This window comes from Dendrobates tinctorius, unplaced genomic scaffold, assembly GCF_039654945.1.
Source record: "Dendrobates tinctorius isolate UK_male_01 unplaced genomic scaffold, ASM3965494v1 ptg000155l, whole genome shotgun sequence".
NCBI classification, from domain to species: domain Eukaryota; kingdom Metazoa; phylum Chordata; class Amphibia; order Anura; family Dendrobatidae; genus Dendrobates; species Dendrobates tinctorius.
The window spans coordinates 23,288,325-23,304,691 of record NW_027361822.1 but is presented as its reverse complement, the minus strand read 5'-3'; the positions used below and the strand labels follow the sequence as shown (position 1 = coordinate 23,304,691).

The following is a 16,367-nucleotide window of genomic DNA, read 5'->3' as shown; positions in this document are numbered from 1 at the left end:
GACCCTGTGGGCCGTGGCACCCAACCACCTAGGGCGAGCTGACCTAGTGAGAACCACCCCCTATACAGGGAGTGTCAGGGGCAAGACCAAGGGGGTGAGCCACCACGGCAGCTGGACCAGACGGCCGGCTCAGGGAAGCAAGACGAGTCATTAATTCAAAGAAACTTCATTAAGGAAGACTTCAGGTACAACAGGTGCAAAACGTGAACACACAGAACATAAGACAAGGTGCGTGCAAGGGCACGCCGAGGTCCAAGACTTGAGGAACTCTTCAGGGTGCAACAACAGCAAACGTGAACACACAGAGTTCATGAAACAGGGTGCGTGCAATGGCACGCCGAGGTCCAGGCATGGAACGTGCAGATGGTACACGGACATCGGACTCCGGACGACAGTTCACGATCAACCAGGGTCTGTAGCTCAGAGGATGATCGGCAGGATCCAGACATCCAGAAGTCAGCCAGGGTTCCATGCAAGGAAACAAGGCAGGGTTAATAACATGGTGCGTGTCAACCGACACGCCAGGATCAGGTTCACAGGAACAGAGACCTGCGCATGCCAAGGGGCATGCCAGGGACGGGTCAGGTTCACAGGACGGTGGCCTGTGCATGCCAAGGGGCATGCCAGGGAGAGGCACAGAGTACGGTGGCATCGGAATCCAAATGCTGGCATCGACCGACAGGGTCCAGGTATCTGGCTACGGACATCAGCTCCGGACATCAGGCCGCAGTCATCTAGGTCCGGACCTCTGGCAGCGGTCGGCAGGTTATGGAATCCGGCAGGCAAACTAGGGTACAGAAAGGAGACAAAGGCTTTGTGCAAGAGTAGCACAAAAAGGCACAGTGTGAGAACCAGCGTGAGTGTAAGGAAGCACAGAGACCACGGCTGGGAGCACCAGCAGGTGGTACCGACGATGGCAGTTGCAAGTGGGCACGACTAGAGGCAGCACCGCTGCGGGGCCACGCAGCCAGACCACTATAGCACTGGACGGGGCACGGCTGGGGCACACAGGCGAGCACAGCTAGAGGCGGCACGGCTGAGGCACACCAGGTAGGCACAGGCGACCAGGCACGTGCACGGAGCCACAAGGCAGGGCTAGGCAAAGGGTACAGGACAGAGCCACATGCGAGACAGCATGGCAAAGCCTAGTACGAAATGTGCAAGGGCGCACGAAACATCAGGGACAATACAAAGAACGAGGCAGAGACCTGCGCATGCAAAGAGCATGCCAGGGACAGGGACAGTCTAGCAGCGGAGCGTAGGCCGAAGCCCAGAGCCGGGCCAAGGAAGGACCTTGGGTCTAGACAGGGTACAGAGCGAGGCCTGCACGTGTAGAGACACGCCAGGGAGAGGTTCAGAGCGGAGGCCTGCACCTGTAGGGACACGCCAGGGAGAGGGTACAGAGACGGAGACCTGCACGTGTAAGGGCACACCAGGGACAGAGGCAGGGTACCTGAAGCCACAAAGCAGAGCGAGACATGACACGAGGACAGAAACACGGAACAGAATCAGAGCAAACAAGGACTACAAGGCAAAGCAGAGCAGGGACAAAACATAACACTAGACAAGACAAGAGACGGAATACGAGCACAGAGCGTGTGCAGAGACGCACGACAGAGCAGAGTGCAAGGTCACAGAATAGAGGGAGCGCCCCAAAAACAAGCAGCCATGCAGGGACACCACACAATACTCAGGCCCTGAGCGTAGGAAGGGGCGGCCTGATATAGGGCATAGCACCTCCTCTTCCAGGTCAGGACCAGGGGAGCACTTCCTGGTTCAGATCCACAGGATAACAGAGAGTAGTCACATGATCAGAGTTCCAGAAATGACGAGACGACTGCAGAATCAGTGCTGAAACCTAGACAGGTCACATGATCAGAGTTCTAGACATGACGAGATGATTACCAAACCAGACAGTGCAGGATCTTTAGGAAACGTCACATGAAAAGCATTTCAGACATGACGAGATGATTGCAGAACCAGACAGTGCAGGATCCAGGCAGGGACACATGATCAGGGATTCTAGACATGACGAGAAGATCACAGAAGGCATAGCAGAAACGCAGGCATCCTGCAGCTCAGACAAGAGGTGAGTGTGCACACTGCTCTAGGGAACGAGCAGGATAGCAGACAAGATATGCGCATACACATCGCTCCAGGAGTTCTTGAGAGAAAACAGACAGGGCAGACATGACAGACATGGCGGACATGACAGGCACCAATCATGAACCCAGGCATTCAGCTCTCCAAGTCGGGTACTTAGATGACATGTACCTGATCATGCTGGTGGTGGTTAGGTTCTTAGTGGTCATGCCCCTGCTGATCTTTGCATGGCACAGGTTGCAAATGACCATTTTGTTACTCTCAGAACTCTCTTTAAAAAAGCCCCAAATGGGGGAACAGCTAACACTTTGACTGAGAAATGCACGAGGGTCAGTGCTCTGCAGAACAGTTTCCCACCTTGTCCCTCTGGTCACCCCATTGCCTCTTTCTGTCTGTTTCAGTGCTGCCAAGCTCTCTCCTCAGCGCTGCCGGCCTCTCTCTGCATGCCAGCTTCCCAGATTGTGTCGGTGAGTTTGTCATCCACCACCTCACCTTCTACTACCACACCCTGGCCCTCCTGATTTCATAACTTAACAACAAGAAGACTTAGCGGCAACTGTGTCTTATCATCATCATCCTGCAACTTATCCCAAATTTGCCTTTCCCACCGTCATGTTCTTGTGGCCATGGCTGCTCTACGTTTTGTACATCACTAAGCAGCATGTCTTCCTGTCCCTTTTGGAGCATGCAGGTTGAGAGGCCACAATCAAGAAATGTTGTAAAGAGCTCCTCGGAGTGTCCTAATGTGGGATTACTAGTCTCCTGCGACACATCATGGTGGGAGGAAGAAGGATCTGGGTGAAAATGTTTCAATGCTCTTTCTCAGTTTTAGGGATCACAAAAATGTTCATAGACCATGTAACACTGTATGTCTGAGAAATAGAAGCCTATAACATTTTTAAAAGCTTAGAATTGTATGGCTGAAAAATATTGCCCAGGAAAATGTTTCAACGATTTTTGAGTTTGTTATATATCTTGCTCCTGCGACTCTCCCTCCCTAAGCTAAATGCAGATTGTATGTGCTGCAAACGATTAGCCCTTCGAGGAGCTCTTAGTATGATGGCTCAGCTTCAGCACCAGTATCAATACTACAGGCCTCTGATTCGTAATACTGGCCTTGATAAACACTCTCTCTACAATTCGAAGTGTCACAGAGCTGTGCAATGGCGTCAGTGTGCCGAGCCAGGTGGCGCCTGTTCTTTTATAACCCCTGATGATGTCACACGTCCAGCTAATCACAGTAAGGCCAAAACCAAGATGGCTACGACATTACAGTGAGACGCAGGCAATCCCTGCATGCTTATTGGCTGTGTAACAGGCACCAAAAATGCAAGGTGGTGATTAGAGTTTTACATCGAGCACCACTCGATACTCCGAGTAATGAGTACATCCGAGCACCCTGATACTTGAGTGATAATCGAGTATTACCAAGAACCTTCTCTTATCTCTTGTGCTGAATATTTACATTATACATATATCAGACACTCACTACGGTAATGTATCTTTCCAAAGATTTGATCCTTCTAATCTGTTTCATCAGGGCTTTGCTGTTCTTGGGTATTATGGATCTAAAACTAGGTAAACTGTTCCTGGTTAGGGCCCCGGAGATGCACTTCATGGGTTTTCAAGTGCTTGATAAATGTATTCTATTGCCTAGATTTTCTTCTGATTGTACAGATCAGTTACTATATCTAGCCTAGTTCTTGCTCGGGACTATGGTCTTTTAAGGCTTCTGCACCCACTCCCCTCTCCCCGTTGCTTCTTCTCTGGTATTTACTCCTGTGTGCTGTCTAGAGTGACGCACTGGAAAAGGTCAATTAGACCTACTGGTAATTCTATTTCCAGGTAGTCCCGAAACGCGTAGCCTCATCTCATCTTGCTCTGGTGCGGTTGTATGGAGAGTTCAATTATGTGTCAATTTTAACTTTATCACATAATGAAGAATTTTACGCAGCTGGAGCTAACCTCCCATTTTCCTGATTTTCCGACGTTGGTCTCTACGGAGCTCCGTGATACTGCTTCTGGTTACTGGTGAGCTGGCTTTTTCCTATTTACTGCAGTCCCAAAGGATAGCAACATTCTTTCTCCTCCCTTTTGTTTTATCTTGCAGAGGATTTTGTTGGTTCATATAGACCATTTGCACCCACCCTTATTTGGTAGTTTGAAAGACCCTGGAAGGTGGAGGTGGGAGTGGCATTTTAACTTCTCTGTGATCCTGTTCCTGCATAGGTCAAGGGTGAACTACTTTCCGGTTTCCTGTCCTGAGGGACTGTCTGGAAATCAAATTACCAGTAGGTTTAATTAATCTTTTTGGGATCTACTGAGTGGATTTGGAACTTTTTTTTTACAGCATTCTAATATGCCATGAAAGAGGCCCTAATGGTAGTGACTGTAATTTATATTGGAGAAATCCTGGTGATAGGTTCCATTTAATACAGAAAGGTCTGATATTTTTACCTTCAAGAGCCTCTAAGATATTTTCTCTGTTAAAAATTGCCATTATATATGTGTCACGGGGTTACTGCTACAGAGAGGAGCCAGCAGACCGCAGCGTCTCATTGCTCCTACTCCTGCGCTGAAAAAAAGCAGTTCACCTTCTTTTTAACCCCTTCACGACCAATGACGCCACATAGGCGTCATGAAACCTGGTTCAAATCTGACCAGTGACGCCTATGTGGCGTCATGACTTCAAAGCCCCCCTGCGGGTCGGGTGACCGGGGTCACTGAAAGGTCACCCGACCCGCAGATACAGGGGGCTTTGTAATTCACCACAGGGGGCGTGGCTTCGCCCCCACGTGGCTACGATCGCTCTGATTGGCTGTTAAAAGTGAAACAGCCAATCAGAGCGATGGTAATATTTCATCAATGAAAATTGATGAAATATTACAATCCAGCCATGTCCGATGCTGCTGTAGCATCGGACATGGCTGGAGACACCGATTCCACCCCCCCACCGGCGATCGCCCCCCCGCAATTGAATGACAGCGGCGATCTGCCGCCGCTGTCATCATCTGCCCCCCTCCCATTCCCTCTGCTCCCCGCCAGCCTCCGATCCCCCCCTCACCCCCCCCGGTACCTCCGGTGTCCCTCCGTCCCTCCCAGTGTCCCTCGGGTCCGGATGATGGGCGCCGCCATCTTTGAAAATGGCGGGCGCATGCGCAGTGCGCCCGCCCGAATCTGCCGGCTGCAGATTCCATTCTTTCATTTTGATCACTCTCACAGTGATCAAAATGAAAGAAAAAGTAAATAAACCCCCCGATTATCACCCCCATAGGTAGGCAGAACTAATAAAATAAAGATAATATATTTTTTTTTTTTTTCCATTAGGGTTAGGGTTAGGGTTGAAAAGAGGGTTAGGGTTAGGGTTAAAAAGAGGGTTAGGGTTGAAAAGAGGGTTAGGGTTGAAAAGAGGGTTAGGGTTAGGGTTGGAAAGAGGGTTAGGGTTGGAAAGAGGGTTAGGGTTAGGATTGGAAAGAGGGTTAGGGTTGGAAAGAGGGTTAGGGTTGGAAAGAGGGTTAGGGTTGGAAAGAGGGTTAGGGTTGGAAAGGGTTAGGGTTGGAAAGAGGGTTAGGGTTGGAATTAGGGTTAGGGTTGGAATTAGGGTTAGGGTTGGAATTAGGGTTAGGCTTGTGGTTAGGGTTATGGTTAGGGTTGGGATTAGGGTTCGGGGTCTGTTGGGGTTAGGGTTATGGTTAGGGTTGGAATTAGGGTTAGGGATGTGTTGGGGTTAGGGCTGTGGTTAGGTGTGTGTTGGGGTTAGGGCTGGAGTTAGAATTGAGGGGTTTCCACTGTTTAGGCATATCAGGGGGTCACCAAACGCGACATGGTGCAACCATTGATTCCAGCCAATTTTGCGTTCAAAAAGTTAAACGGTGCTTCCTCCCTTCCAAGCCCCGACGTGTGCCCAAACAGTGGTTTACCCCAACATATGGGGTATCAGCGTACTCAGGAAAAATTGCACAACAACTTTGGGGGTCTAATTTCTCCTGGTACCCTTGGGAAAATAAAAAATTGGGGGCTAAAAAAATATTTTTGTGGAAAAATTTTTTTTTTTAATTTTCACGTCTCTGCGTTATAAACTTCTGTGAAGCACTTGGGGGTCCAAAGTGCTCACCAGGCATCTAGATAAGTTACTTGGGAGGTCTAGTTTCCAAAATGGGGTCACTTGTGGGGGGTTTCTATTGTTTAGGCACATCAGGGGCTCTGCAAACGTCATGACGACCGCAGACCATTCCATCAATGTCTGCATTTCAAAACGCCACTACTTCCATTCCGAGCCCTTACGTGTGCCCAAACAATAGTTCCCCCCCATATATGGGGCACCAGCGTACTCAGGACAAACTGTACAACAACTTTTGGGGTCCAATTTATCCTGCTACCCTTGTGAAAAAAAAAATTGCTGGCTAAAAATCTTTTTTTTTGAGGAAAAAAAAATATTTTTTATTTTCACGTCTCTGCGTTCTAAACTTCTGTGAAGCACTTGGGGGTTCAAGGTGCTTACCACACATCTAGATAAGTTCCTTAGGGGGTCTAGTTTCCAAAATGGGGTCACTTGTGGGGGGGTTCCACAGTTTAGGTACATCAGGGGTTCTACAAATGTAACATGATGCCCGCAGACCATTCCATCAAAGTCAGCATTTCATAATGTCACTACTTCCCTTCCGAGCCCCGACGTGTACCCAAACAGTGGTCCCCACCCACATATGAGGTATCAGCGTACTCAGAACAAACTGGACAACAACTTTTGGGGCCAATTTATCCTGCTACCCCTGTGAAAAAAAAATTGCTGGCTAAAAATCATTTTTTTTTTGTGGAAAAAAATATATTTTTTATTTTCACGGCTCTGCGTTATAAACTTCTGTGAAGCGCTTGGGGGTTCAAGGTGCTCACCACACATCTAGATAAGTTCCTTGGGGGGTCTAGTCTCCAAAATTGGGTCACTTGTGGGGGGTTCCACAGTTTAGGTACATCAGGGGCTCTGCAAATGTAACATGACACCCGCAGACCATTCCATCAAAGTCAGCATTTCAAAATGTCACTACTTCCCTTCCGAGCCCCGACGTGTGCCCAAACAGTGGTTCCCCCCCACATGTGGGGTACCAGCGTACTCAGGACAAACTGGACAACAAATTTTGGGGTCTAATTTATCCTGGTACCCTTGTGAAAACAAAAAATTGCGCACTAAATATAATTTTTTGAGGGAAAAAAATTTTTTTTTATTTTCACGGCTCTGCGTCATAAACTTTTCTGAAGCACTTGAGGGTTCAAGGTGCTCACTACACATCTAGATAAGTTCCTTAGCGGGTCTAGTTTCCAAAATGGGGTCATTTGTGGGGGAGCTCCAATGTTTAGGCACACAGTGGCTCTCCAAACACAACATGGTGTCCGCTAACGATTGGAAGTAATTTGCATTTTAAAAAGTCAAATGGCGCTCCTTCCCTTCTGAGCCCTGCCGTGTGCCCAAACAGTGGTTCCCCCCCACATATGGGGTACCAGCGTACTCAGGACAAACTGGACAACAAGATTTGTGGTCCAATTTCTCCTGTTAGCCTTGTGAAAATTAAAAATAGTGTGCTAAAAATCATTTTTGAGGGAAAAAAAATTATTTTTTATTTTCACTGCTCTGTGTTATAAACTTTTGTGAAGCACTTGGGGGTTCAAAGTGCTCCCTACATGTCTAGATAAGTTCCTTAGGGGGTCTAGTTTCCAAAATGGGGTCACTTGTGGGGGAGCTCCAATGTTTAGGTGCACAGGGGCTCTCCAAATGCGACATGGTGTCCGATAACGATTGGAGCTAATTTTCCATTCAAAAAGTCAAATGGTGCTCCTTGCCTTCCGGGCCATGCCGTGCACCCAAACAGTGGTTTATGACCACATATGAGGTATCTGTGCACTCAGGAGAAATTGCTCAACAAATTTTTGGATCCATTTTATCCTGTTGCCCATGTGAAAATGAAAAAACTGAGGCTAAAAGAAAATTTTTGTGAAAAAAAAGTGTTTGTTTTTTTTTACAGATCAATTTGTGAAGTACCTGGGGGTTCAAAGTGATCACTATGCATCTAGATAAGTTCCTTGGGGGGTCTAGTTTCCAAAATGGGGTCACTTGTGGAGGAGCTCCAATGTTTATGCACACAGGGGCTCTCCAAACACGACATGGCAACCGCTAAATATTCCAGCATATTTTCCATTCAAAAAGTCAAATGGCGCTCCTTTCCTTCTGAGCCGTGCCGTGCGCCCAAACAGTGGTTTATGACCACATATGAGGTATCGTTGTACTCCGGAGAAATTGCCCAACAAATTTTATCATCCATTTTATCCTGTTTCCCATGTGAAAATGAAAAAATTGATGCTAAAAGAAAATTTTTGTTGGAAAAATTAAAATGTCCATTTTTTCTTTCCACATTGCTTTAGTTCCTGTGAAACACCTGAAGGGTTAATAATCTTCTTGAATGTAGTTTTGAGTAGCTTGAGGGGTGCAGTTTTTAGAATGGTGTAACTTTTGGGTATTTTCTGCCATATAGACCCCTCAAAGTGACTTCAAATGTGAGGTGGTCCCTAAAAAAATGGTTTTGTAAATTTTATTGTAAAAATGAGAAATCGCTGGTCAACTTTTAACCCTTATAACTTCCTAACAAAAAAATATTTTGTTTCCAAAATTGTGCTGATGTAAAGTAGACATATGGGAAATGTTATTTATTAACTATTTTGTGTCACATAACTCTCTGGTTTAACAGAATAAAAATTCAAAATTTGAAAATTGCAAAATTTTCTAAATTTTCACCAAATTTCTGATTTTTTGACAAATAAACGCAAAAATTATCAACCTAAATTTACCACTAAGATGAAGCCCAATATGTCACGAAAAAACAATCTCAGAATCGCTAGGATCCGTTGAAGCGTTCCTGAGTTATTACCTCATAAAGGGACACTGGTCAGAATTGCAAAAAATGGCCTGGTCATTAAGGTCAAAATAGGCTTGGTCATGAAGGGGTTAATTAATATGCCATGTTGGGAACTCTGGGAGTCTGAGCTTTCAGCTGAGCACCGTTAGCCACTCCTATTCCCTATATAATCTGGGTCCTGACTGAAATATATCGTCAGAGCTAGCTTATGCTGCATGACTTGGAGGATTGTTGTTTGGTGGTTATATGAGAAGGAATTTAGTGGATTTGTCTGTGACTGTTGCTTGGGTTTGTAAGTGTGATAATTCCCTTTCCTCCTCTAACTTTGGTTTTTCCCCATCCTTCACTCCCCGGTGCATTCCTGTGTTATATGTGAGTGAATATTTGTATGCCTGGTATTTTCAGTTGCTCTTGTTCGTGTTGCCTTGTTCGTCTGATTGGTGTATTGCGGTGCAAGGCAGCTCCCCTTTTCCCTCGGTGGGGGAAGGGAAGAGATGGAGGGCGGATTCAGGAGATAAGGCAAGGTTGGTGGCCCCGGCATTTTCACCTTCAGAAGTAACCCGGGGAATAGGGTGAGCTAGGGCGCCCCCTAGTGTTAGTCTTGACAATAAGATCTTATTCTCAAGGAATCCATTGCTGAGTTTTAGAGGCCAGAAAATAAGTCCCCCTTTATTACAACAAGTGAAGTTAACCCTTTAAGGACTAGAGTAATTCTCATTTTTGCACTTTTTGTGTTACGCTTGTTCTTCTTTCAAGACCCATAGTGTCTTTTTTTTCTTGTTGACATTATGTTAGCACTTGTGTTTTTTTGGGACAAGTTGTAGTTTTGAATGACACTATTCCTTTTAATATAGCAAAAAAAACAGGGAAAAACTAGGTTCAACGAAATGTTGCAAAATGCAATGCTGCCATTGCGTTTTGGGTTTTGCTTTAACAGTGTTAGTTTTTCTGTAAAAATGGCTGGAAACATAATTGTCCACAACAGTCTGATTAAGGCGATAACAAACATTGATAGGTTATTTTTTTTTCTATTTACCTCATGGAAAAAAATCTGTATATTGCAAAAAAAATATTTTTTTCACATTGTGTTGGCATTTTTCGAGACCCATTTATCAGGTAAGATTTTATTGGTATTATTTTGGCCTACATAATCTTATTTGCTGGTGTGTTATTCCAGTATTTGGGAAGCTGAAAGAAGTGTTGCATATCATGCTCTACTCGTTCGTGCTCTGAGGACTAATGTTTGATTGTCAACTGGTTTTATCTACATCACTTGCAATTTCTATGTATATTTTAGAAATGTTCTATAAATGTATTTTTTAAGGATATTTTATAAAAAATATTTTTTTTTATTCTCTACAGATGACTGTACCTGGAGATCACAGGAACAAGTGACATCTGAAATTTTTAAATCCGATGACCTTGATATCACGCAAGATCTAATTGAAATGAATCCCATTACTCCAGATATACCATCATACTTTCACAGTAAAGATCTATCATCTGATCCTCTTAAACAGGTCCAAACTTCTGATTCATCACAGACTAACAATCAAACTGCTCTTAATGCAAAGAAGCCATTATCAAGTGCAGAAAATAGAAATAATTTTTCCCTCAAAATGTCTCTAGTTACTCATAAAAAAATTCACACAAAGAAGATGAGATTTTTTTGTTCACAGTGTGGGAAATATTTTAACCATAAATCAGAACTTGTTATACATGAGAGAGTTCACACACAGGAGAAGCAATATTTATGTTCAGAATGTGGGAAATGTTTTAATCATAAATCACATTTAGTTGACCATCAGAGAACTCACACAGGGAAGAAACCTTTTTCATGTTCAGAATGTGGGAAATATTTTCCAGTGAAATCACGTCTTGTTAGACACCAGAGAACTCATGCAGGGGAGAAGCCAATATTTTCTTGTTCTGAATGTGGGAAATATTTTAGCCAGAAATCAAAGCTTGCTAGACATGAGAGAGTTCACACAGGAGAGAAGCCATATTCATGTTCAGAATGTGGAAAATGTTTTAATCAGAAATCACATTTAGTTGTCCATCAGAGAACTCACACAGGGGAGAAACCTTTTTCTTGTTCAGAATGTGGGAAATGTTTTGCAGAGAAATCAGGTCTTGTTATACACCAGAGAACTCACACAGGGGAGAAACTTCATTCATGTTCAGAATGTGGGAAATGTTTTGCAGAGAAATCAGGTCTTGTTATACACCAGAGAATTCACACCGGGGAGAAGCCAAGATTTTCTTGTTCACAGTGTGGGAAATATTTTAACCAGAAATCAAAGCTTGTTAGACATGAGAGAGTTCACACAGGGGAGAAGCCATATTCATGTTCAGAATGTGGGAAATGTTTTAATCAGAAATCAGTTTTAGTTGCCCATCAAAGAACTCACACAGGGCAGAAACCTTTTTTATGTTTAGAATGCGGGAAATGTTTTAATCAGAAATCACATTTAGTTGTCCATCAGAGAACTCACACAGGAGAGAAACCTTTTTCATGTTCAGAATGTGGGAAATGTTTTACAGAGAAATCAGGTCTTGTTATACACCAGAGAACTCACACCGGGGAGAAACTTCATTCATGTTCAGAATGTAGGAAATGTTTTGCAGGGAAATCAGGTTTTCTTATACATCAGATAACTCACACAGGGGAGAAGCCAAGATTTTCTTGTTCACAGTGTGGAAAATATTTTAACCAGAAATCAAAGCTTGTTAGACATGAGAGAGTTCACACAGGGGAGAAACCATATTCATGTTCAGAATGTGGGAAATGTTTTAGTCAGAAATCAGATTTAGTTGTCCATCAAAGAACTCACACAGGGGAGAAACCTTTTTTATGTTCAGAATGTGGGAAATGTTTTATTCAGAAATCACATTTAGTTGTCCATCAGAGAACTCATACAGGGGAGAAACCTTTTTTATATTCAGAATGTGGGAAATGTTTTGCAGAGAAATCGGGTCTTGTTTTAGACCAGAGAACTCACTGTCACGATTTCCTATCTGATTGTGGCCTAGGGACCCCTTGAGTGACAGCTCAGCCACCCTATAGGGTCTGTAGTGTTCTGGACTGTCAGTTTTGTGATGGACCAGTCATCCAACCTGATCCTGGGCCGTGCTGGGCTGTCAGCATTTTGATTGACAACCCTGGTGCTCAATCTGACGTAGCCTGTGGGTATTTCCCCAGATGCCTCACATTTTTCACTATTTTCAAGCTATTTAGCTGGGTTGTGGTCTGCAGTCCAGGGTCAGTTGTAGCTTTCTATAACTTGGAAGTGTGTGCTAGTTGTGTCTGACTTCTTTATCTTGCTGCAGATCTCAGATTTGTTCTGACTATTCTTGTGGATTATCCTTTCTGCCTTTGACACGCTCTCTGACTTCAGGTATCTGATATCTGACTATGTCTTTGTCATACTCCCTGGTCTTGACAAATCCTTATTATTATTTTTATTAATAATTTATATAACACCATTGATGACAAATTGAGGTGCAGGAGGTTGGAAGTCTAAAGCTGTGATGCAAACTATTTGCTTCACTGCTGTCTTAGGGAAAAGCTCTCTTAAGGTTTATGTAAAAGCGTGTTTTGATACTCCTTAACAGGGAAGGAAGCATCTGGCAAAATTTAGCTTTATAATGTGGATCTAACAGAGTGGCAACCCAGTAGTAAGCAGTATTCCCAATCATAACTATATGGGGATCATGCTGCAGATAGTTCAGCAAGAAGGATCTCGTATGTTGGGCACTACCATTATTATTATTATTTATTTATATAGCACCATTGATTCCATGGTGCTATATATGAGAAGGGGTTACATACAAATTACAGATATCACTTACAGTAAACAAACTAACAATGACAGACTGATACAGAGGGGAGAGGACCATTCCCCTGTGGGCTTACATTCTACAGGATGGTGGGGAAGGAGACAGTAGGTTGGGGTTGCAGCAGCTCCGGTGTTGGTGAGGTGGTAGCTCCGGTAGTGGTGATGAGGCAGTGGGGTCATTGCAGGCTGTAAGCTTTCTTAAAGATGTGGGTTTTCAGGTTCCGTCTGAAGGATCCAAATGTGTTTGATAGTCGGATGTGGTGGGGCACAGAATTCCAGAGGATGGGGGATATTCGGGAGAAGTCTTGGAGGCGATTAGGTGAGGAGCGAATAAGTGTGGAGGACAGAAGGAGGTCTTGGAAGGACCAGAGATTACATTAGGGAAGTTATTGGAATATTAGTTCAGAGATATATGGTTATGGATGGCTTTGTAGGTCAATATTAGTAATTTGAACTGAATTCGCAGAGGAAATGCGAGCCAGTGAAGAGATTTGTAGAGGGGAGAATCAGAGGAGTAGCAAGAAGAGAAATGAATTAGTTGGGCAGCAGAGTTAAGGATGGACTGGAGAGGTGCGAGAGTGTTAGCAGGGATTCCACAGAAAAGGATGTTGCAGTAGTCGAGGCGGGAGATGATGAGAGCATGAACAAGCATTTTAGTAGATTGAGGGTTGAGGAAAGGACGGATTCTGGAAATATTTTTGAGCTGAAGGCGACAGGAGGTGGAAAGAGCTTGGATATGCGGTTTGAAGTACAGGACAGAGTCAAGGGTTACTCCGAGGCAGCGGACTTCCAGTAAGGGGGGAAAGCGTGATGTCATTTATTCCAGGTAAGGAAGATCTGTGAGATGGAGGAAAAATGATCAGTTCAGATTTGTCCACATTGAGTTTGAGTAAGCGAGAGGAGAAGGAGGATATGGCTGATAGACACTCCGAGATTCTGGACAGCAGAGAGGTGAGATTGATTTGAGGGTTCCCGTGTCTCATGGCATTTTACCCTGAACTGTTACCTAACCACGCCTTTGTCTTACCAATCTGTACTCCAAGTACTCCTGGTATCTGACCTCGCACCTCCTGACTACACTGTCTCTCTGCTTGCCTGTGAGTAGTGAGTCAGTGTCACACTCATGCAGGGGAAAAAAATATTCATGTTCAGAATGTGGGAAATTTTTTCAAGTTAAATCACATTTTGTTATACATCAGGGAATTCACACAGGGGAGAAGCCGTATATTTTAGCACACTGTGCAAAACAACCCATAACAGAGACAGACAAAGTAATGACACATACATAAATGAGAAAGGAAAATCAAGTTAGAACTTACATTAGAGTTAAAATATATGTAGTTCCTAAAACACGTTATCTAAAATGCAATATAACATTAGCATTAAATATTTCATATTGTTATATATTTATGTATTCACTATACGGAAAAGTGTATTGCGACACCCACCTCCCACACCACCAAAAAAAATACCCAACATTTCTTATTTTTTCCTAATGCCCAGTGATCTGCCATTCATTACTGTTTATTTAAAGCCACAATTATGTATATTGCAAAATATACCAAAAATAAACATATGTTGCAAGTTACTATTTACATCTATGAGCCATTCCTTCTTTGTAGGTTCATCTGATGGGATCCATATTTTTAAAAGAGCTTTCCGTGCTAAGTATAGTAGTTTTTCACCATCATTGGGAATTAATTCCCTTTTCTATTCCCCATATTATTGGTTTTAAGAGGACTTGATTTTAAACGCTTCTTCAATTGTCTCAATAACCCGACCGCCCAAAATTGACACTTTATAGCATAATATTAACATACGATGGGTTAATCTCACATTTAGGACACTCAGGGTCCCTTCTGTTATTCAACTTTGGCAATGTTTCTGGTGTTAAATAAATCTTATGTACAATTAACAGTTATAAAAAGGTAAGTTCAGCTCACCCCTTGAATGCTCTTCGTACCTTCGGAGCACGGATCACGTCCCGGTGAGACGATAAATGGGAAAAGTAAAAACATTTGTGACAGATTGCGGAAATGCAAGTATCCAACCTGGAGTTTAAATCAAGCAAAAAACATAGTGAGAAATAAATCACGTTGTTCTTTGCTTGATTTGGATGAAGCTGTTTCAGCCTCTAATATTTCATCCGATGTGTCCAAAAATAATCGGAACAATTGCCTAACTTTAATGCTCACCCATCGTGGGGTTTTTTAAATCGATTTCTGACATAATAAAACGGAATCTAAATATTCTCAGGAGTGATGGCATCATGGACAATATATTGGAACATGGTGTAAGAATAGTTTAAAGACGGGCTCCTACCCTTGGTAATCTTCTTTCCCCTAGCTATTATTGTCAGCAGAAAAAACAAGGCAAAAGCCATTGGTTGTCCACCAAAGGCTATTTCAAATGTGGACAATTTCCATGTAAAACATGCTCACACTCAGTAAAAACTACTTCTTTTTCCAATTCTATTACTAATAAAAATTTTAAAATAAATGAGTTTTTGAATTGCAATTCGAAATATGTTGTATACATTATTGAATGTCGACATTGTAAATTAAAATATGTGGGTTCCACAATCAGAAAACTAAAAGATTGTATATGGGAACATACTGTATATATGATATTATTCATCGCACTACTCGGAACATTTCTAATGTCTCAAAACATTTTGTCATGTCTCATAATGGGGACATTTCTTTTTTCAATACTTTTGCAATTGAGCATGTTACAAATCATCCGCGTGGAGGTAATAGGGAAGACATTTGCGGGATAGGGAAGGCCTATGGATTCTTTTGTTGGACACTCGGGTACCTATGGGACTAAATTTAAAGAAGGCGTTCATGTTGTATTATTGATTGTTTTTATGTCATGTTTCATATTTTTGTGCACATACTGCATATATATTTTTTCTTTTCTACATTCATGTATTTATTTGATTCTGCTGTGTATTCTTTGTCGGAGTTTGTCATTAATGTTTAACACCCGTGTATAGACTTCTTATACTCGTTATCTACACATGGGAGATATACTGAGTCTAAGAACACTTGTTCGAAACGCGTCCAGTTCTCCTCTGGCAACCTTTCCTCCGGGATTCCCGGTCGGGTTTTTTGGATTTTATCTGAATTTGGAATAAAAGTTTTGGATTTTATCATCCTTCATAGCTGGATCTTTTCTTCAAGAATGTGTACAATAAACAGTTACAAAATTCTACCCTTTGTTTCTTTGTAAAACAATGTCTTAGGCCCCATTTAATTAAGGCTGGTGTTTAATTCAGCAATAAGATGTGCAAAATTAATTAAGAAACGCCACTTAATGAATTTAGGACATCTTATTGGGAATTGAGCCTCACCAGAAATAGTACTCCGGATAGCCACCGGAGTAACATTTTTGTCCCAAGAAATAAGGCCTGTTTCACATTTCCGTTTCTTGACGGAAGGGCAAATCCGCCAGAGCTGTTAAAAACGGATCCGCTTCCGTTGTGGGCCAAACGGTCGTCACTGGATCCGTGCTGTGTACG

At 43.2% G+C, this 16,367-nt stretch overlaps 1 protein-coding gene across 1 annotated transcript in view; it reads left to right on the top strand.

The window, feature by feature from the left end:
* The window catches only part of LOC141051188 (uncharacterized), a 181,746-nt gene extending 165,748 nt beyond the window's left edge, over window positions 1-15,998 (top strand). The window contains 1 exon segment of the mRNA XM_073548052.1: window positions 10,368-15,998. Coding sequence (XP_073404153.1) covers window positions 10,368-12,049 — 1,682 coding nt within the window. The 3' untranslated portion in view covers window positions 12,050-15,998.
* Window positions 15,999-16,367: the final 369 nt, after the last annotated feature.